Consider the following 20,573-nt stretch of genomic DNA (forward strand, 5'->3'; position numbering starts at 1 on the left):
CTTCCTGCCTGTCTTCCTCTGTCTCTTTAATCATTTCCCTCTCTCACAGAGGATGGGGCTGTCAGAGATCTAGAGCAGAGGCTTATCTGTGGTCGCTTGCTGTGGCCCCAGGAGTATGGAGTGTGCATGTCTCCACTTTACAAATGAGAATTGGTGTAGCCCACTGGACATGGATGGTATTTAATGGGCCTGCTCTGAGTAGGGCTAGCATTGAAATTAATAGACATGACTAACTTAGCTTCATTACTTTCAGTGGATTTGTTCTCAATAATTTCCTCAAAACAACCCCCAGCTAATAATCTCTGGTTCCTTGGCTTGCAAGATGGAGTGACTCCCCTATGAGGAAAGGTTGCAACATTTGGGGCTTTTAGTTTAGAAAAAAGGCAAGGTGACATGATAGAAGTGTATAAAATTATGCGTGGCGTGGAAGAAAGGGATAGAGAAAAGTTTTTCTCGTAACACTAGAACTCATGGATGTTCAATGAAGCTGAATGTTGAAGATTCAGGACAGACAAAAATACTTCACGCAGTGCATAGTTAAACTGTGGAAGTCGCTCCCACAAGAGGCAGTGATGGCCACCAATTTGGATGGCTTTAAAAGAAGATGAGCCAAATACATGGAGGACAAAGCTATCAAAAGCTACTGGTCATGATGGCTGTTCTTTGCCTCCATGGTCAGAAGCAGTATGTTTCTGAAAACCAATTGCCAGAAGCCACAGGAGGAGAGAGTGCTGTTGAGCTCAGGTCCTGCTTGCAGGCTTCCCATGGGCATCTGTTTGGCCGCTGTGAGAACAGGACGCTGGGCTAGATGAGCCACTGGCCTGATCCAGCAGCCAGGCTCTTACATTCTTTCTAACTTGCCATTCACAATTTGTTTGTATGTAACAGGAAGCTGGTCTCTGGTTTCCTGCTTGGTGTGCTGACAGGAAAGTGCACAAATCACTTTTAAGTCATAGCTTATTTTATATGGTGTATAGCAGCCTTTCCCGACCAGTGTGCCTCCAGATGTTGTTGGACCACAACTCCCATCAGCCTCAGCCAGCATTGCCAATGGTCAGGAAAGATGGGAGTTGTGGTCCAACAACATCTGGAGGCACACTGGTTGGGAAAGGCTGGTGTATAGTGATGTGCAAACGAGGCCAGAGAAAGTAGTTGGTACGCACCTGCAAAACTTTGACTTAAAGGGGAACTTGCAAAAGATAAGTTATTTAAAAGCTCTTTGCCTGTTTTTACAGCTTGATTGTATAGGACTATATATTCTATGACAGAATGCACAACTCAGCAATCCAAGATTTGTGATTTCCCATTTAAAAAATAATTTAAGTTTCTAGCTGATGGTTTGATAGATGGGTGTAATACACAGTGAAATCTCGGACAGAAGGAGGAACTGAATGTGACTTACATCAGGCAGGGCTTTATTTTTTTCTCCTTAAGCAGCAAAAATGTAAAACAAGCAAGTAGAGACAAACTTGCCTGATCATTGTTATTTATATAGATTGCAGAATTTGAGAGGGACAAAAGGATGTGCTGCATCTTTCAGTGACCAGTGGAAGTCCCCCATAACTCTTACTCCAGTATGAAGTCTGTCAAGGCTACACACTGTCATCATAGATATTAGAACTAGTAACTTGAAACTGGTTTTGTTTGAAAGCTGAGTTCTCTGCATGCTGCGTACAGTTGGATTGGTCTGCCGTGGAACATAAGCGCATTTCCCAGCGATTAGGTGGAAGGTAAGCTTTTTAAAAGGTGAGCTATTTTTCCGAAGTAACTGAGGGAACAAGTAAGTGACTCAGGTGCTGGAGGCCAAGAATGAACCATACTTTTCCATCCTTGCATGTTTGAAATGGGAGGAATCTTGAACAAGAGAAATAGTCCTATGAAAAAAGGATATAGCACAACAGCAGTCCGTGGAGAGGCCTGAAAGAGGAAGTGGGAGCAGCAGGACAGCTTCTTTTCACGTGTCTGTCTAGACTGATCTGCTCAGCCCAAAGTAACTTGGCAACGGCCGTTCTGCCTTTCACCTGGTCACTTAAAAATATGGGCTGATGGGGGGGCCCTCTGGCCCACTTACCTTTCCACCTGTCTGTCAGAAGTGGCTAAGCACTCCAAGGGTGGCTTTCCCACCCACTGCAAGAATGGTCAGGTCAAAAATGGCCAACAGCGGGCTGTTAAACGTGGGCAGAACAGCTGACCTTGTGTGTGTATTGCAGAGGCCGCTCCAGGTGAGGAGTCTGGTACGGCGAATGCAGCCTGTAAATCTGGGCTGCTCAAAACAAAAATTAGCAGGTTTTTTAACTGATGGGGTAAGAGACACAAGCTCAGTGGTAGAGCATGTGCCATTGTGAAACCTCGGCGAACGGGCTGAGCAAGTATTGAACAAAACTATTTTCTGAAATATTGATTGATTTTGTCGGAAGCTGCCTTAAGCAAGTTATCAATGGATTATAACATTTTTTCTAAAAAAAACCCCAAGACCTGTTCTTAAATGCTTGCCCCATATCCTGAACTTTTTTGCATGCAGACTGACTGGCCTTCCATAAGTTTGCATCTGCTATCAAGAAGGAATAACTTGGAAAAGTTACGCTTGGTGCCTTTCCCCAGATTTTGTTAGCATTATCAGATAGTCCCTGTTTGGGGGGAAATGCTGGAGCCAGAACTGCTACAGAGCAAAAACAAGATCAAGACCTATCAGTATTGAGGCAGGCATAGGTTTTTACAAGAGAGGCTTTGGTTTCAGAGTTTGGCAAGTTCTATTTGCCTGTGCCTATTTATATTTTAAATCAAGGGTGGGGAATCTGTGGCCCTCCAGGTGCTGGTGGACTCCCAGCTCCCATCAGTCCAGCTAGCAGGACCAATGGTCAGGGGTGATGGGAGCTATAGTCCAGCAACAAGTGGAAGTTCACAGGTTCCCCATCCCTGGTTTAAAGGAAAGTCTCTGCCTTCTCTCTTTGAAAGGCAAGCTGCTAATATTCAAAATGGCAACATTTTCGCCGGGGCAGGGACCAACCCGTGCACTTGTGAGGCCTGTGTAGGAGGTGGCTCCCTCGGGCACCCTCTGTCCCAGAATGTTTGCTCCTTGCTGGCTCTCCTGGTTAACTGCGCGTGGGATTCACCAAAAGATGGCAGCCCTTTTAAGAGTTGTTTTTTGTCCTACAAACATCTTGGACAGCACAACAAACCGATGATCTAGTCACCTTTCCATACTGCAAGGCCATGTGCATCTTCCCCCCCCCCCAAAGCTGAGCAACTAGCGTGCTCTGTGCAAAAGGCAGGGGACAAAAGGACAGGGCTACTCCTCACCCCCACCTGAGGAAAAGCCAGCGCAACATACAAGAGTGTTTTGATCAGCGGTCCTGTCCAGGTGTGCCTGGGCTCTGCCCTTTCCATCACTTCCCATGGATGCTTATCAGGAGCAAGATGCCCTTTGCTTTCCACTCAACTGCCTGCCATCCTTCTTACCCCTCCCTGGCCTTTAGCCGCATCACCAGCCAGCGTGGAGTTTGAATATCCCATTCTGGGCAAGGTCCAGGAGGGCAAAAGTGCGGAGGGAGGGAGGGAGGGATGTGGGATATGATATTCCTGGCAAAGGATAATGGCAACGCCAGCCCAAGAAGCAACGGGTTTAGGAGAGTGCGGGCCGTGCATTTTACTACACATTTAAATTGCACTTTGGAGGCGTAGAATTGCAGCTTGTATTTGGTCTGTCGCAACCCTGCAAGGTAGCTCAGTGTCGTTCCCATTTTACAGATGCTGATGCTGACAGAGTAGCTGCATACACAGACGCCATACATTTAAAGCACATAGCTTTCCCCCCCAAACAATTCTGGGAACTGTACCCACCATCACCACCACAGAAGTACAATCCCTGGCACCCTTAACAAACTACAGCTCCCAGGATGCTTCGGGGGAAGTGATGTGCTTTAAATGTATGGTGTGTATGCAGCCACTGTGTGCCACACAAGGGCACTGAGTGAATCCTTATTCCATTGGTGTGTGTGGGGAGCAAGGGCTTCTGGACCTAAAGTATTGGTGCAATATGCCTCTTGGAGCAAAGCTGAAGCCAAGAGGGAAGGGATAGGGCGGTGTGGCACTGGACTAGAACTTCTAGCTTGTGCCGTTCTGGGATGGCATTTGAAGTTCCAGGGGTCAGAAGGGAAGGGAAAGGGGTTGGACTGGGACCTAGAATTCTTACTTCCTCTTGAAATGGCAAGAGAACAGCAGCAGCAGCACTACAAAAGGAGACATTATTTTAGAAGTCTGAAGGAGCAGTCTTGATGCTATAAGGCAGAGTGAGGTGGCTGCCCCACAGCAGATGCTGAGAGTTGGGAAGCAACAGCACGGTACTGCAGGGCAGAGCTGTGGGTGCCCTGAGCCCCCTAAACTAACCTGCTGCCTGCAGATGAACTGAAGGACACTGTCCCCTCAGCAGTGTTGACCGCTGACCTTAGACTCAACTACTGGTTGAATCATCTGCTGGAATTCACCACCGCTACCATCATTTGGGTGATGGCCATCAGCTTTGATTGCTTTAAAAGTATGCTGTGCAAAAGAAGAAGTCTCTCAATAATGGTCATTAGCGATGAAGGCTTAATGGAACATCCATTTGCTAGGGCAGTATACCTCTGGAAAAAGCAGGTGCTGGAGACAAACAGGATTGCATGTTCCATTTGTGAAATTACAGAGGCAGCTCCTTGGCCAATGGGAAAAATTCTGGCCTGGCTGGTCCCTTATTCTGAACCAGCGGAGCCATTTTGTTCTTATTTCAAGCAATCCGTGCTCACCTAGGATGTAAATATTGGGAGTGTGGGCACCCAAAAAATCCCCAGAATGCACTGCAACATCTTCTGTTATGTGCATGAGATTGTGAGGGGGCCAAAACAAGCCAGTCCTGGCTTTCCATTCGCTGTTTTCCTGTTTTCCACTCCTAGAGCCAACCATTGCTTTTCTCAGATGCCTCCCCTCCAAGCATAGTTCAGGGTCACGCAGCCTTAGCTTTATCAAGTAATCCCAGACTGTTCACTGGGCCTCAGCTGCATATGCTGAGCTGACAGGAATGTTTCCAATTCCCACCCAGGCAAAAGGCTCTCCTCCTCACCCACTTTCACATTCCAGAGTTCATCTGCGTTGCTGGTAGTTTTTTTCACCAACACAACATCTTTGTAGATGACCTGGGTCCAGTTTCAATTGCTCTGTGTCTCCACCACAACCCACCTCACCCCAGGGGTGTTGCTGGGTCCTGAATGCGGGGCACAGGCCCACAACACAAACTTGACAAAGAAATTGCATATGCTAATTTACATGTATGGATGCCTTTGAGCAAATTAAGATGGTGGATGGCTAAGGCAGGTGGCCTCATACATTTCACAAAGAACGAGAGGGGGGGGAAATCCCAAAATGCTGAGAGAAAATGTATGTCTTGGGTAAAGGCCAATGTGTTTCAGCCTCTAATATATTTGGCCTTCGAGGGTTAAAATTTTCTGCAGAGACCTCTACTAGCAAAAAATGCTTAAATTTTTAAAGATCATTAAACACTTTCTTTGTGGTTCTGTGAATGCTGACCATTTTTTTGTTTCCAGGCCTAATAAATTTAACATTATTAAGTAACTGGATAAAATATTGCCTGTGGTCACCCCCCCCCCAATATATTTCCAAAAGGGCTGAAGAGCTCTTTTTTGGAAGAGGCCAGGTCATGGCAGCATAGTGAGGTGGCTTGACTCTCCATAGCTGCCCCATATAAAGTGAACACTCCCCAGCAGTGACACACTGTACTGCTGGGCACACTGTCTTGAAGACCTCTTGTTCACCATCACTGACCTTCTCTTTGGCCACATCCACACTGCACATTTGAAGCACTATTGTTCCACTTTAAACATCCATGGCTTCCCCAAAGAATCTTGGGAACTGTAGTTTGTCAAGACGCCCTAGCTGAGCTGACGGAGGTGGTCTCGGGTGTACTGTTGAGATTCCCCAGACTGTTGGTTCTGGGGGATGTCAACATCCATGCCGAGGCCACCTTATCTGGGGCGGCTCAGGATTTCATGGTCTCCATGAAAACCATGGGACTGTCCCAATATGCCATTGGCCCAACACATGTAGCAGGGCATACTCTAGATTTGGTTTTTGCATCTGGACATGGAGTTGGTGATCTGAATGTGGGGGACCTTACATCAGTCCCTCTGTCATGGACAGATCACTGCTTGCTGAAGTTTACACTTACAGCGGTTTTTCCCATCTGCAAGGGTGGGGGACCTATTAAGTTGGTCCGCCCCCAGAGACTAATGGATCTGGATGGTTTCCAAAGGGCTCTGGGGAGTTTTCCGGCTGATAGGGCTGGCGCTCCTGTCAAAACCCTGGTTGAACTGTGGAATACAGGAATGACCCGGGCGGCTGACATGATTGCTCCTGAGCGTCCTCTCCTGAGTAGAGCTCGCACGGCTCCATGGTATACTCCAGAGCTGAGAGCGATGAAACAATATAGGAGATGTCTTGAGTGCAGATGGAGGCGAACTCCTAGTGGATGTAATTATACACTGGTAAGTGCCTATGGTAAGCTGTATTTAGGGGCAGTGAGGGCAGCAAAAAACCAGTATTTTGCTGCCACTATCAAATCATCAATCTGCCGCCCAGCGCAGCTCTTCAGAATTGTCCGGGGGCTATTACACTCTGGCCCCAGAGACATGGTAGAACCAGCGGACGGACGCTGTAATGAATTTGCTAGGCACTTCCAGGATAAAATCTTTAGCATCTGCCAGGACTTAGACTCCAGTGTTATAGCAGGTGATTCAAGTGAGGTATCCAGAGCACAGCCTTGTCCCGATTTCTTGGATGAGTTTCAGTTGGTGCAGCTTGAGGATGTTGACAAGGTGCTTGGACAGGTTTGTGCAACCACTTCTGTGCTGGATCCTTGCCCTTCTTGGCTAATAAAAGCTAGCAGGGATGGAACAGCCGGCTGGGCCAGGGAAGTGATTAATGACTCTCTGCGAGAGGGTGAAAGAGGCAGTAGTGAGACCACTCCTGAAGAGGCCCTCCCTGGACCCAGAAAATCTTAATAACTATAGGCCGGTAGCAAATGTTCCACTCTTGGGCAAGGTCCTGGAACGAGTGGTTGCAGGCCAGCTCCAGACACTCTTGGATAAGACCGATTATCTGGATCCATTTCAGTCGGGTTTCAGGCCTGGTTTTGGCAGGGAAACAGCCTTGGTCGCCCAGTATGATGACCTTTGTCGGGACAGAGATGAGGAGTGTGACTCTGTTGATTCTCCTTGATCTCTCAGCGGCTTTTGATACCATCACCCATGGTATCCTTCTGGGGAGACTAGCTGAGTTGGGAGTGGGAGGTACTGCATTGCGGTGGTTCCACTCCTACTTGGCAGGTCACCTCCAGAAGGTGGTGCTTTGGGAACATTACTCAGCACCCTGGACTCTCCAGTATGGGGTTCCACAGGGGTCAGCTCTGTCCCCCATGCTGTTGAACATCTACATGAAACTGTTGGGTGCGGTCATCCGGAGCTTTGGAGTGTGTTGCCATCAGTATGCTGATGACACGCAGCTCTATTTCTCCTTTTCATCTTCTTCAGGTGAGGCTGTCAATGTGCTGAACCGGTGCCTGGCTGCGACAATGGACTGGATGAGGGCTAATAAACTGAGGCTCAATCCAGACAAGACTGAGATGCTGCTAGTGGGTGGCTCTTCTGACCAGATGGTGGATGTCCAACCTGTCCTGGATGGGGTTGCACTCCCTCTGAAGGAGCAGGTTCGTAGTTTGAGGGTTCTCCTAGAACCATCTCTGTCACTTGAGGCTCAGGTAGCCTCGGTGGCACAGAATGCCCTCTATCAACTTTGGTTGGTGGCCCAACTATGTCCCTATCTGGACAGAGATAACCTGGCTTCAGTTGTCCATTCTCTGGTAACCTCCAAATTAGATTACTGCAATGCACTCTACGTGGGGCTGCCTTTGAAGACGGTTCAGAAACTGCAGCTTGTGCAAAATGCAGCAGCCAGATTGGTAACAGGGACCAGACAGTCCAAACATATAAAACCGATTCTGGCCCACTTGCATTGGCTGCCTGTATGTTTCCGAGCTCGATTCAAGGTGCTGGTTTTGACCTATAAAGCCTTACATGGCTTGGGACCACAATACCTGATGGAACGCCTCTCCCGATACGAACCCCCCCGTACACTACGTTCAAGATCAAAGGCCCTCCTCTGGGTGCCTACTCCAAGGGAAGTTTGGAGGGTGGCAACAAGGGAGATGGCCTTCTCAGTGGTGGCCCCCAAATTATCGAATGATGTGCTGACGAAGTGCGCCTGGCGCCAACACTGTTATCTTTTCGGCGCCAGGTCAAGATTTTCCTCTTCTCCCATTTTAGCATGTGTTTTAAATTGTTTTAAATTTTAAAAATGTGTTTTAAATTGTTTTTTAAATATGTGTTTTAAATTGTATATTTGTTTTAATGTTTTTGATTGCTGTAAACCGCCCAGAGAGCTTCGAATATGGGGCGGTATACAAGTGCAATAAATAAAATAAAATAAAATAAAAATAAATAAATAAATAAATAAATAAGGGTCCTGAGAGGTGTTAGGAGACCCCTTCCTATCACTCTCACAGAACTAAAATTCCTAGAGTTCCCTAGAACCAAGGATTGATTGTTAAACCAATCTGGAAACTGGAGCTCTGTGAGGGCAAGAGGGATCTCCTAACAACTCTTGGCACCTTTAAACTACTGTTTCCAGGATTCTTGGGGTGGGGTGGGGTAGAACCATGACTGTTTAACATGGTATGATTCTGCTTCAAACATATGGTGTGGCTGTGGCCAGAGAAGGACCTCCGAGAAACTCCTAAAGAACTCCACAAATTCCCCGAATCCTGGTCTGGAATCCACTTGGCTATATTGAGACACAATAATGTGGGGGTGGTGGTGGTGATGCCCAATGGTGGCTGGCGCCCACTGGGACTAGCAGGAAGCAGGGAGGCCAATGACAGCAGAGCCAACTAATTCTTTTTTGTCCCTGCCCTCCTCCCTGCAAGGGCAACACTGAGACTGTAGGTAGCTGACAGTCAGGGGCATTCCCTGGACTGCTTGCAAATCAGGAGGTAGGCAAGTGGGGTCTGGCTCAGGGCAGGCTGAGGCTGGTGGGGCAGGACCTCCACTAGCAATCCCACATTTTCCCCCAAACACCCTCTCCTTCCGTTGCACCACATTGTCACAATTGGGAAAACACAGAACCCCCAAAGCAGCACACAACCCCACTAAGGTGAGGAAGGCAGGGCGCCTCCCACAAAGCCGGACTGCAGTCGCATCTGTGGCTTGCTCCGTCAGGGGCCAACACCACAGCAAGGGGCATGGATCAAAAGGCACAAGTGGATTCTAAATCCAGAACCTCTTGGACCCTGTGCTGCTCTTTGTCTCCAGCGCCTGGTTCTAAGCCAGCAAACCTTCATTTCCTTCACCTGTCCGACAGAGTGCCCCAAAGGTAACCCTAGGCCAGTGCCCCGGCCCTGGGAGGTGTTGATGGGGTGGCACTCACGCAACCAGGCCTTCAGCTGTGATAAGAGGAAATCCCTGGGGCCTTATCTCCTGCCAATCCAACTATAAATACAGGCGCAGGCAGAGAAGGCGGCTACTCAAGAAGAACCAACGGCCTGCAGAGCTAGGTAAGAAAAGCAGCTGCTTGGGGTGACAATCTGACCTTTTGGGGAAGTAAGGGTTGAGACCTGTTAACAACTGGGTACAAGCAGAAATTTTTGCTCCAAACATTCCAGTTTGCTCCGAATTTGAAAGCTTCTGGAAACAGTGCATAGTTCAAACCTTTGGTTGTATAATCTGCAAGAAGCTGACTCTGCCATCTGAGTAGTAAACAAAAGGGGTGCAGCCATATTTATAGCATTAAATGTAAAACAGAAATGTGACAGATCAGTATGGAACCATTTCAGAAGTTTTTAGTTGCTTGTAACCAAGCTTTGCAAAAATGTTTTTAACAGCAGTGCAAATGTTTTCAGGACTTATAATTATGGAAATGCAATGCATTACAATCCTTTTCATGTCTACTCAGGCAGCAAGTCCTATTTGAGTTAAATGGGGCTTACACGTAAGTAAATGGTATAGGAGCAAAATGATAGCCTTTGATCATATGTTTTAGATGTTGCTACTTTCCCTATCTGTCTGAGGAAGACTTCTGTGTGACTCAAACGCCTACATACTCTTTCACCACACTAAAGATGGATAATGTTATTATTTCACTTCTCTTGGGAACATTTTGACAGTTTTAATCCAAAATTAAAATATACAGCAGAATAGGGCAGATGATAACATTGGTATGGCATCTGCAGGTTTTAAAAATGTGTAGACTTTGCAATTACCCAGCAGTCTTCACAAAGCAAATGAGAGAGGTAGCCTGTTCTCAGCTTAATGCTGCACAGGCAAAGAACACAGTGGAGTCCTAAAGACTCATGAAGGTAGTGCCCAGGCACATTCAGGTCCACGTGGGAGAAATTATAGCAGGCTGTAAATCAGTGGTGGCTGATGCCCATTGGGACTGGGGGGGGGCAGATGGCAGAGAGGCCAAGAGCAGGCGGAGCCAATTCATTCTAGCCTTGTTCCCCTTCTTCCTCTGTGCCCAATTCTGTGAGGGCAACACAGAGAGTTGCCTCCTCTCTGGGACTCCCTCATTTGCTCGAGACTCAGCTGGCTACGCTGCCTCCCCAAAAGGAATCGGTGCCAAAGTTAGTGCCAGTGCCCACTTTGGAACTGGTAGGGCAGAAGGCAGAGAGACCAACGGTAGGTCAATGACAGGCAAAGCCAGCCAATGAAACCCAGAGCCAACTACTTTTGCCCCCAGCCTCCTCTGTTGAGTTCTGCAAAGGCAACCCTGAGTGGAGGTGGAGGACGCCAACAGCCTGTGCTGCCATCCTCTGGACTGGATGTAAATAAGAAGGCAGGCACGTGGAGGCTGGCGGAGGGCAGATTAAAGTTGGATTAAAGTCACTGCGCAATAAAAGCTTTGTGAATCACATCATTCCTTATCTGAAGGGGTATAAAAGGTTTGCGTGTGTGGAATGACCCTCCCCTTTGATTTTATCAGAATAGTGGTTAGCAATCAGCTGGGCCTGGCAACCAAGAGGTCGTCTGTATCTTTAAAAGTTGTGCAGGGGGAAGGGAGAATTCCATCTTGTGGTTTTTCCCATTACAGAGTTGCAAGAACACCTGCACTTGGCTGACTTTCTCTTCTCCTAAAAATACAGGATCGGCCTCAGGCCCTGAACCTGGCAACCCTATGTGCAATAAACATTGCTCGTCCTGTAAGCAAGTAGTAGCTGCCTGAATAAAAGGTCCATGTACCTCAGAACTTTGCCTATTCCTACTCTGATCAAAACTGATTTGAAAACAAAGCAGTTTAGGTGTTGAGAGAAGGCTGCAAGTCCTGTGCGCACTGACCTGGGAGTCAGCCCCATTGCCCTCACTGGGATTTACTGAGTAAACATACACAGAGGCTGTAAACAAACTTTCAAGCAGAAGGACAAGAAACAGCGAGCAGGAAAAATATTTGCAAGGGATCCCAAAGGGTTTTCCCCCCCTCAAACTAAATAGATTTTATCCCCTTTAATTTTAAGATAATTAAGCTGCCGGTTTGCTTTTCCTTTAGTTTGCTGCTGAAAAGCCAAATAACTTTTTTTGTTGCTGGCGTTTGTTTATTTATTTATATATTTATAAGCCGCACTTTTCATAGAAGGACATCAAGGCGGCTTAACAACATACAAAACACAATAAAATCTAAAACCAATAAAACCATTATTAAAAACAACAATAAAAGTGATCAATAAATACTGCATTGCTTAGAGAGAAGTTCATGTTACAAAGGTCCTGTCTAAACAGTTTTCAATAGGTGCCTGAAGAAAATGTGGGATGGTTCCTGCTGAACCTCTATTGATCGGGATGGTTACTCAGGCCAGGGCCTGCCCCACTAAAGACTGGGTTCCTGGTGGAGAATAACCAAACTTCAGGGGCGTGGGGAACCACCAAAAGTGCCCCATCAGAAGAGCTCAGTGATCAAGATGGAAGACAGGGAGTCAGGGGGTCCTTAAGATACTTTGAGCCCAAGTTTATAGGGCTTTGTGAATTAACACAAGTACTTTGAACCTGGCCCAGTAGCAAATTGGCAACCTGTGCAACGTTTTCAGCAGCGGGGTAACATGTTGCCAGTAATCTGTGCCTGTAAGCGGTCTGGCCGCTGTTTTCTACACTAGTTGCAGCTTCTGGACCAGATACAAGGCCAGTGTTGTTGGTGATGTGTACAAATCTTCCGTTGCCTAAACAACACTTCAGGGACTAAAAGAGAACCCTGAAGCCTGCCATTTCACCACTCTTTCAACCACATTTTAATTGCTTCCTGGACCCAAACCTGATTCTCTGTAATTGTTTGCTTCTTTCTCTCCCTGGGAAATGGCTTCGCTACAGAACCTTGAAAAACTAATCTGACAATAACAACCTGTTTCCTGCTGCCCCCTTGATTTTTACAAAAGGCCAGTGTGTTTTGTAGTGACGCAAGTATGGATGGGGCTCTACCTCACAGGGTTGTTGTGAAGATAAGGAGATGAGAATGTTAAACAAGGAAGACGGGTATTCAGATCCCCATTCAGCCATGAGAAGCTCATTGGATGGCCTTGAGACTGTCACTCTGTCACTTATCCTAACAAACTTCACAGGGTTGCTGTGAAGATAAAATGGAGGGGAGGGAAAGAGGCATGCAGTGCTGACTTCAGTTTCTTTGAGGAAGGGCCTACTTTTTTAAAAAAAATAGAATTCCAGCACAATGGAGATCAGCAAAGTGAGGGGCAGGTGCCAGGGCATTAATGCCAAGAAGGGCCTCGGGGAGCTGTCTGGCCAAGGTGCACCACCTGATATTTTGCTTTCCCCTCAGCCACTTCTTGTTAACCATCTGGATGTCCTAACAATTAGAATGGCAACGAAGTGGTGAGAGATTTGTACACCCGGTGGAGACTAGGCGCTCCGATGTCAGTGAGGCAAGGAATCTGCTTTGGGTTTTAGTTTGAGCTTTCAAGAAGCTGTCCAAAGTGCTGGGCAGAGGAGTCTGGAGTGACCTTGCACTGGTGTAGCTAAGGTGGGATGGGGAACCTGAGACCCTCAAAATCTTGCTGGACACCAACTCCCATCATTCTTGACCATTGGCCATGTTGGCTGGGGCTGATGGGAGTTGGAGTCCAACATCTGGAGGGCACCAGGTTGGGGAAGCCTATTCTGTGCCTTTAGCAGCACTTTATCTGCAGAAATCAGCTTTTTAAAAAATGTAGGAAGAGATAAGCATCATTATTGTATGGTAATGTCTGCAGTTCAAGTTGCTATTAATGGCACAGGAGCAAAAGCTGGTAAAAACGTTTGCAACCCTGTAGAAACTTGATGACCTTTACTTTTTTACAATACAATCTATGATGATGATGATGATATTTGTAACCCAAAGGTCTCCAAGTAACTTATGATATATTAAAAACATAAATATAAACACGTAACACCATAAAAACAGAACAAACAAACCCCATAGCAACAACAGGAAGCTTGGGCCACACACTAATAACATCTCAGTCTGGGGAAAAGGACAAATCTTCATTGAAAAAATGTCAACGAAGGCACCAGGTGGATCTTGATGGGGAGAGCATGCCACAGACGGGCACCCTTTATCCTAAACTTAAGGCCTGCACCCCTGGAGGGTACCACTAGTATTCCCCCTCTTGACCATTTGGTTCTGAAGTCAAATCTTTTTTACATCAGCTTTGGCAGCGCGATAAGTAGCAAGGGAGAGAGGGCAAGGAAACAGCTTCGGAGCCAGAGTTAATGAGTGACAAGGGCAGAGCGGTCACCCCATAAATTGGTCTCCTTACTCTCTTTCTGACATTCCCAATTCTTCTGCCGTTTCAGTGGCTTGGGTCGATTCCACCATGAAGCTTCTTGTTGTGTTCCTCAGCTTGGCCATCGTCACAGGTAAGTGGGTACCTCAAGTCAGTTCCTCATCTTTGTCCCCCTCCCTCCCCCACGCTCACCCTCCCTCATTGCACAGTTGTGGCAAGGCCTGTACGGATGTTGCTGCTGTTGCTGTTAAGTTATTGAAAGCTTTTTAAAAAATGTTTTTAAAGATGTTTTGTTTTAACGTATTTTAAAGTCTGTTTTTATGATGTTTTAAAGTGCTTTTATTTGCCGCCCTGGGCTCCTGCTGGGAGGAAGGGCGGGATATAAATCAAATAATTAATAAATAAAATAAAATGTATTATCCATCCTGCCCCAACAAGTCCCAGATCAGATTGCAACAGTTTAAAATTCAGTATTAAAAACAGTTAAAACAAATTACAGTCTTAGGAATAGGTTGGGTTCTGAAAAAACACATCTCAGGTGTCAAAGGCAAGGAGGTTTGTCTTCAGCATTCACAGAAAACTGAACAGTGAAGGTGCCAGACTTTTAAATGGAATAAGTTAGAACAAAAACCCACCCTATCCTTCCCTATAGAGCTCCCATTGATCAAACATCTTGATCTCCCGCCCTCCCCCACAGGATCTGCCCTCGTAAAAAGATGCCTGACAGGCAGAAATTCAACAGGTGCAGAGCTTCCTGGCACAGAGAGTAGGAGAGTGGGAAAGCTGTGCCTGTTGTACTTTGGCCTGCCATGTGGTAATCAAAGGAGCAGAGCTGATGTAAGGAGGTGAATTAATGAAATGATTGATTATGATCAATGAAGTCATATTAATGATTAGCATTAATAATGTCAGGAGGAGAATTAAGATTATGATGATCACCTTATTTGTAAGCATCTCTGATGCTTATACTGCCCATATACTCGGTCTGGGCAATTCTGTAGGCAGGAGAGAGAGGCCATGAGTGAATACCATCCGCCTGTAACAAAGGTATATCCAAGGGTGTAGTGGTCTGGAGGCTCAGAGGGGTCTTAGACCCATTACTTTTTTGGTAGTAGGGTCCTAGCAGGGTCTCTGTGTCTCCAGCATCCTATGAACCAATCAGCATGAAAGAGGAGCATGTTAGCCACTGAGAAGAGTCTTCTAACATGCTTCTGAGAAGACTTTGTTCAGTAACTAACACTCTCTCCTTTCATGCTGATTGGCTTCTAGTGACATCTTTTGTTGTGAGAGAAGGCATTAACAAGGATCTTGTTCTCAACCCAGCAGCAAAAAATGGATGCTTGGTTGTGACTTTCATGAAGGGACCCTGCACTTCTAAATTTGCCCACCACTACTGGGTATATCTAAATCTCCTCCACTTCTCAGCTATTAGAAACAAGTCACCTGAAAAAGTTTTCCTCAACATTGTCTGCTGTGACTCTTGAGGTGACTATCCACCTCATACTGGCCAAATGTTCATAGAGTAATTGTTATCAGTATTTAACTTCCCATAATGACTTTCACTATAAGATATTTGACCTGCAATGTTGTTTAGAATTGGACTGCCTCCGATAGATGACAGCTTATTCTTTTTTTTTTCCTTTATGAAATGTAGCATCCAACACTTCCATTTAAATAAAATGCCCAGGGCAGCTTAATACTGTGAAATAATAAAATGCAGCAAATTACAATATGATAACTAAAAACAGCAAACCTGCTAACAAGGGATGGGGAGGAATCAGCAACGTTAAGACATCTAAGAGAAGTTTTAAAAGAGAAAAAAAATGTAAATTTGTGGACAAATAAAAAGGCCCCTTGCCTGGCACTGAAAGAATAAAAGACTCAGCATCAGGCAAACCAGGAGTTGGGGAGACACGTGGAGTTCCACAGGCAGGTACCCCCACTTTAAATGCCCTTTTCATGGTCGTTCACCCTCCTTGCCTCAGAAGGCAGGACCCCCAAAGACAGACCCTGGAGATGATCTTGACAATGGGAAAGTCTTTGTGGGAGTTGGTGGTCCTTATGAGACTTCATATTTGAGACCTGCTCAAATCAAAACACCACCATGAAGATGCCCACACAGTGTGTACCCCTCAAATTTAAAGTTCTGAGGTAAAATGATGCCCGCTTGTGCCAAGGCAGGTAGGCTGACGAGCCTCAAGGCCAACTCCGCAGGAAGATTGTCTTTTCTGTGACTTCTTTCCTTCCTGCAGGCTCCCAAGCCTCTTTTTTGAGTGATGAACCTGCCAGGCCACGTCTGGAGCAGATCCACGACACCATCCGGGACTACCTTGCCAAGATTTCCAAGACAACTACAGAGAACATAGATTCGATCCGCAATTCAGAGCTGGGCAAGGAGATCAAGTAAGTGAGCAAACCAGATTGGGAAAACCGGTAACGCTGGCCAAATGGCAGGAGATCTTTATGCACACATTCTCGCGCCACCTCACCCTCCTAAGCACAGGTTGTACTGACCCAGAGCAGGGCTTACATCACTTTCCTGCCTGAATGCCACATTGACTTTGATAACAGAATCAACCTTAAGCATAGTTGTTTTGACATGTCTGCTAGAGTTGCAAAGAAGCACATATGGATGTGACTTGCTTGTAGAGGTAATCATAAAGCTTAGGGTGCTTCAACACTAGAGCTTGGAAAAGTTACTTTTTTGAACTACAACTCCCATCAGCCCAATCCAGTGGCCATGCTGGCTGGGGCTGATGGGAGTTGTAGTTCAAAAAAGTAAATTTTCAAAGCTCTGTTCAACACCATCTTGGAACCTGAAATTTGGTCTTGTGTGGGCAATAAGAACATAAGAGCGAGAGCCCTGCTGGATCAGGCCAAAAGCCCATCTAGTCCAGCATCCCACAGTAGCCAACCCGGAAGCCCACAGGCACGTCACGAGGGATGAGCTCCTTCCCACTGTTTCTCATTGTTTTATTTCTTTTGCCGAACTTATATACTGCTTGACTGTAATAAAATGAAGTTGTTTACAAGAAGTATTAAAATTATCAATTAAAAACAGTTTAAGACAAATGATTAAAACATTTAAAATATAATTAAAATTGACAGTAGTCTAAAAACACCAAATCGGTACACAATACAATCACACTGATCCATTATTTGATCGTGGATGAGGGTGCCAATCTGGTGTATATTATTGAGACCTGGGTGGGTGAGCTGGGAGGAGTTGATCTGATCCAGCTTTGCCCACTTGGATACTCAGGGCAACATCAGCAAGGACGGGGGGGGGGAGTTGCTGTGGTCCACAGAACTTCCATCTCTGTCACCAGGAAAGCACTCTGTCTTGGAGCTGGCTGTAAGGGCCTGCACCTGGTGTTAGACCAAGGAGACAGTAAACTTAGGTTGCTGCTGGTGTACCATCCACCCTGCTGCCCAGCAGCTTCTCTGAACGAGCTGGCAGAGCATGTCTCTGCTGTGGTGTTGGAGGAGCCCAGAACGATGGTCCTGGGTGATTTCAATGTCAATGCTGAGGCTGCCTCTAGTGTTCCGGCTCAGGACTTCATGGCCTCCATCACAACCACGGGGCTGTCTCAAGTTGTCATCAGTCTGACACATAGGGCAAGGCACACCCTCAATTTGGTTTTTGCTCTAGATGGAGGAAGGGATGGTCTGGAGATAGGTGAGGGGTGGATATCACCCTATTGTCATCATCAGACCATTTCCTAGTGAAGTATGGATTTACTGCTCTGATCCTCTCCTGCAGGGATGGTGGACTGACTACGACGGTCCTTCCCCAGAGACTAATGGAATCCACTGGATTCCTGTATGCCCTGGCGGGGCACTCCAGTAGTTAGAGCAGGTGACCATGTTGAAGCCCTTGTTACGCTGTTGAATAATGAGACTCTCTTAACATGGTTGCCCTTGAGTGCCCTCTCTGGCATTGTGGAGCCCGTTTTGCACCTTGGTACACCAGTGAACTAAGGGCGATGAAACAGGCTGGACAATGGCTACAGCACAGGTGGTGAAAAATGTGCTGTAAGGACAACCAGTCGCAAGTGAAACAACATAACTGTACCTACTGTGTGGCGGTGAGACCTCCGTCACATCCCCAAGTAGCTGTCCAGCAGAGCTTTTTTGTATTGTCCAGGGTCTGTTAACATCTTCTCCAGGAAATGGAGTTTTAGATCCTTCAGAATTCCACTGTGAATTGTTTGCAAGGCACTTTGAGAATAAAGTTGCTCACCTCTGTAGCAAACTTGATGTGCCATCCACATATACTGTAGTCCCCAGCAAGGTGTCCAGTGCAATGTCTGAAAAAGTCCACCCTGGACCCATTGATTCGTGACAACTACTGCACGGTTGCAAATACGCCCTATTTAGGGAAGGTGATTGAGAGGACTGTGGTGCACCAATTGCAAGTATTATTGGATGAAATAAATTATCTTGACCCATTCCAATCTGGGTTCAGGCCTTGTTATGGGACTGAAACGGTCTTGGTTGCCCTGATGAATGAAAGGGGGAGTACGACCCTATTATAAGTTACTTTTTTGAACTACAACTCCCATCAGCCCAATCCAGTGGCCATGCTGGCTGGGGCTGATGGGAGTTGTAGTTCAAAAAAGTAACTTTTCCAAGCTCTGCTCTCTCAGCAATTTTTGATACCATTGACCATGGTATCCTTCTGAGCTGACTTGGTGAGATGGGTATTGGAGGCACTGTTTTACAGCGGTTCCCTTCCTGTCTCTAGGGTCGTTTTCAAAGAATAGCATTGGGTGATAGTCTTTTGGCCCCCTGGCAGTTGTGCTGTGGGGTGCCACAGGGTACCATCTTGTCCCTCATGCTGTTTAACATCTATATGAAGTTGTCTGCAGGTGAGGGCTGCCTGAAGATACCATCTCATCCGTTCCACAAAACATAGGAAGCGGACCTTTCGTGTAGTGGCACCTACCCTTGGAATACAATCCCCTTTAATAGCCATCTCTGTTGTCTTTTCAGCACCTATGGAAAACTTTCCTTTTTCAAAATAGCTTTTAAGTAGAGATGCTATCCCAATCTGTGTCTGTGTTGGAATTGTTTTTAAGATGTTTTTAAGACGTTTTGTTTGTAAAGATGTTTTGAAGTCTTTTAAGATGTTTTCTTTTTAAGATGTTTTGGAGATTTTTTCGCGTTTTGTCGCCTGTTTGCTGCTCTAAGCTCCTTCTGGGAGGAAGGGTGGGATATAAATTTAATTAGCAACAACAAGAAGAAGAATAGATTAAAATACGTCAACCTCTGAGTGTCTGGATAGGCTTGCCTAAACAAAAATATTTTAAGGAGGTGCCAAAAAGAGTACAGAAAGCACCTGCCTGATGTAAGTATTGATGTTGTTCCCCAGTGACTGGTATTGAAGAGCATACTACTTCTCATCTAGGGGGTAATCTACCAGACCTTGGAAAAGTTACTTTTTTGAACTACAACTCCCATCAGCCCCAGCCAGCATGGCCACTGGATTGGGCTGATGGGAGTTGTAGTTCAAAAAAGTAACTTTTCCAAGCTCTGTTATAACCATCATGACTAGAAGCCATTGGTAGCCTTATCTTCCATGAATTTTTCTAATCCCCTGTAAAGCCAACTGTGTTGGTGGCCATCACAGCATCTTTTGGCAGTGAATTCCATAGACTAACTATGCGCTGTGTGAAGCAGTACTTCCTTTTGCCTGCTCCTCCTGAGTCACTCCTGAGTTATTCTAGGAAGCAGAGCTTGGAAAAGTTACTTACTTGAACTACAACTCCCATTAGCCCAATCCAGGGGCCATGCTGGCTGGGGCTGATGGGAGTTGTAGTTCAAAAAAGTAACTTTTCCAAGCTCTGATACAAGGAACAAAAAGAGAAGCCAGCTGGGATAGCTGGTCTCAGTGCCAAGTTCAAGGACCACTCAAGTGTTGCTTCCTCCCACGCTGATCTGCTTCTTCTTCCTTGCAGTACCCGTATCACCGAGAGCATTGACAGTGCCAAAAGCTACCAGGCTGAACTGCAGAAGCATCTCCCACTAGCGGCCCAAGATGCGGTGCAGAAGTTGATTGAGCAGCTGCAGGAGCTGGATCAGACAGTGCAACCTTTCACAGACAACCTGAATCAGAAGGTGCAGGGCAGCGTCACTAAGATACACAAGCATTTGGCCCCTTACGCCGAGGAGCTGCTGGAGCAGGCAGAACAACACACAGTGACCCTGCGCCAGACTCTGGCCTCTGGCACAGAGGACCTGACGCAGAAACTGCACCAGAATGTGGAGGAACTTCGAACCCAGCTGGGGCCTCTTGCGGAGGACCTGAAGGCCAAAATCCAACAGCATATCCAGGATTTCCGCCAAGGTGTAGAGCCCTTAGCCCAGCAACTCCAGGGTAGCCTCAGTGAGGGGGTTCAGCAGGTCCACAAGAACTTGCACCCCTATGCTGAAGACCTGCAGCAGAAGCTGGTTCCTCTTGCCGAGGACTTCCGGGGTCGTCTTAGCAACATCTGGACCTCCTTACTGGAGCGGGTCCAGTGAAAATCTGGCCCAGCAACCAAGGGGTGAGAGGTAGAAAGATGAGGAAGCAGGGAGGCTGGTCTTTGTGCTGGAAATCTTCTGGCAGGCACCTAGCACTGCTCGAAGCTCCTGCAGAAACGCATTCCCTAACACCACATGGTGCCTGTAAACATCCCCTTCACGAGGCAATAAAATATCTAAGCATGAA

General features: G+C 46.6%; 1 protein-coding gene across 1 annotated transcript; it reads left to right on the forward strand.

Annotated features, from left to right (window-relative positions):
- The first annotated feature begins 9,494 nt into the window (after nt 1-9,494).
- LOC133370934 (apolipoprotein A-IV-like) lies at nt 9,495-20,573 on the forward strand. Its single transcript, XM_061597887.1, has 4 exons — nt 9,495-9,655; nt 13,932-13,994; nt 16,114-16,264; nt 19,822-20,573. The coding sequence occupies exons 2-4, from the start codon at nt 13,952-13,954 to the stop codon at nt 20,384-20,386; spliced, it is 759 nt and encodes a 252-aa protein (XP_061453871.1). The 5' UTR covers nt 9,495-9,655; nt 13,932-13,951; the 3' UTR covers nt 20,387-20,573.

The sequence above is a fragment of the Rhineura floridana genome, chromosome 15 (assembly GCF_030035675.1).
Source record: "Rhineura floridana isolate rRhiFlo1 chromosome 15, rRhiFlo1.hap2, whole genome shotgun sequence".
Classification (NCBI taxonomy): Eukaryota; Metazoa; Chordata; class Lepidosauria; order Squamata; family Rhineuridae; genus Rhineura; species Rhineura floridana.

What these genes read in the sequence shown, in the direction of transcription:
- LOC133370934 (XM_061597887.1), top strand. Translation starts at nt 13,952, where the DNA reads ATGAAGCTTCTTGTTGTGTTCCTCAGCTTGGCCATCGTCACAG. An exon ending in CAGCTTGGCCATCGTCACAG is followed by an intron (nt 13,995 to 16,113) that starts GTAAGTGGGTAC and finishes TCCTTCCTGCAG; the next exon opens with GCTCCCAAGCCTCTTTTTTG. An exon ending in GAGCTGGGCAAGGAGATCAA is followed by an intron (nt 16,265 to 19,821) that starts GTAAGTGAGCAA and finishes TCTTCCTTGCAG; the next exon opens with TACCCGTATCACCGAGAGCA.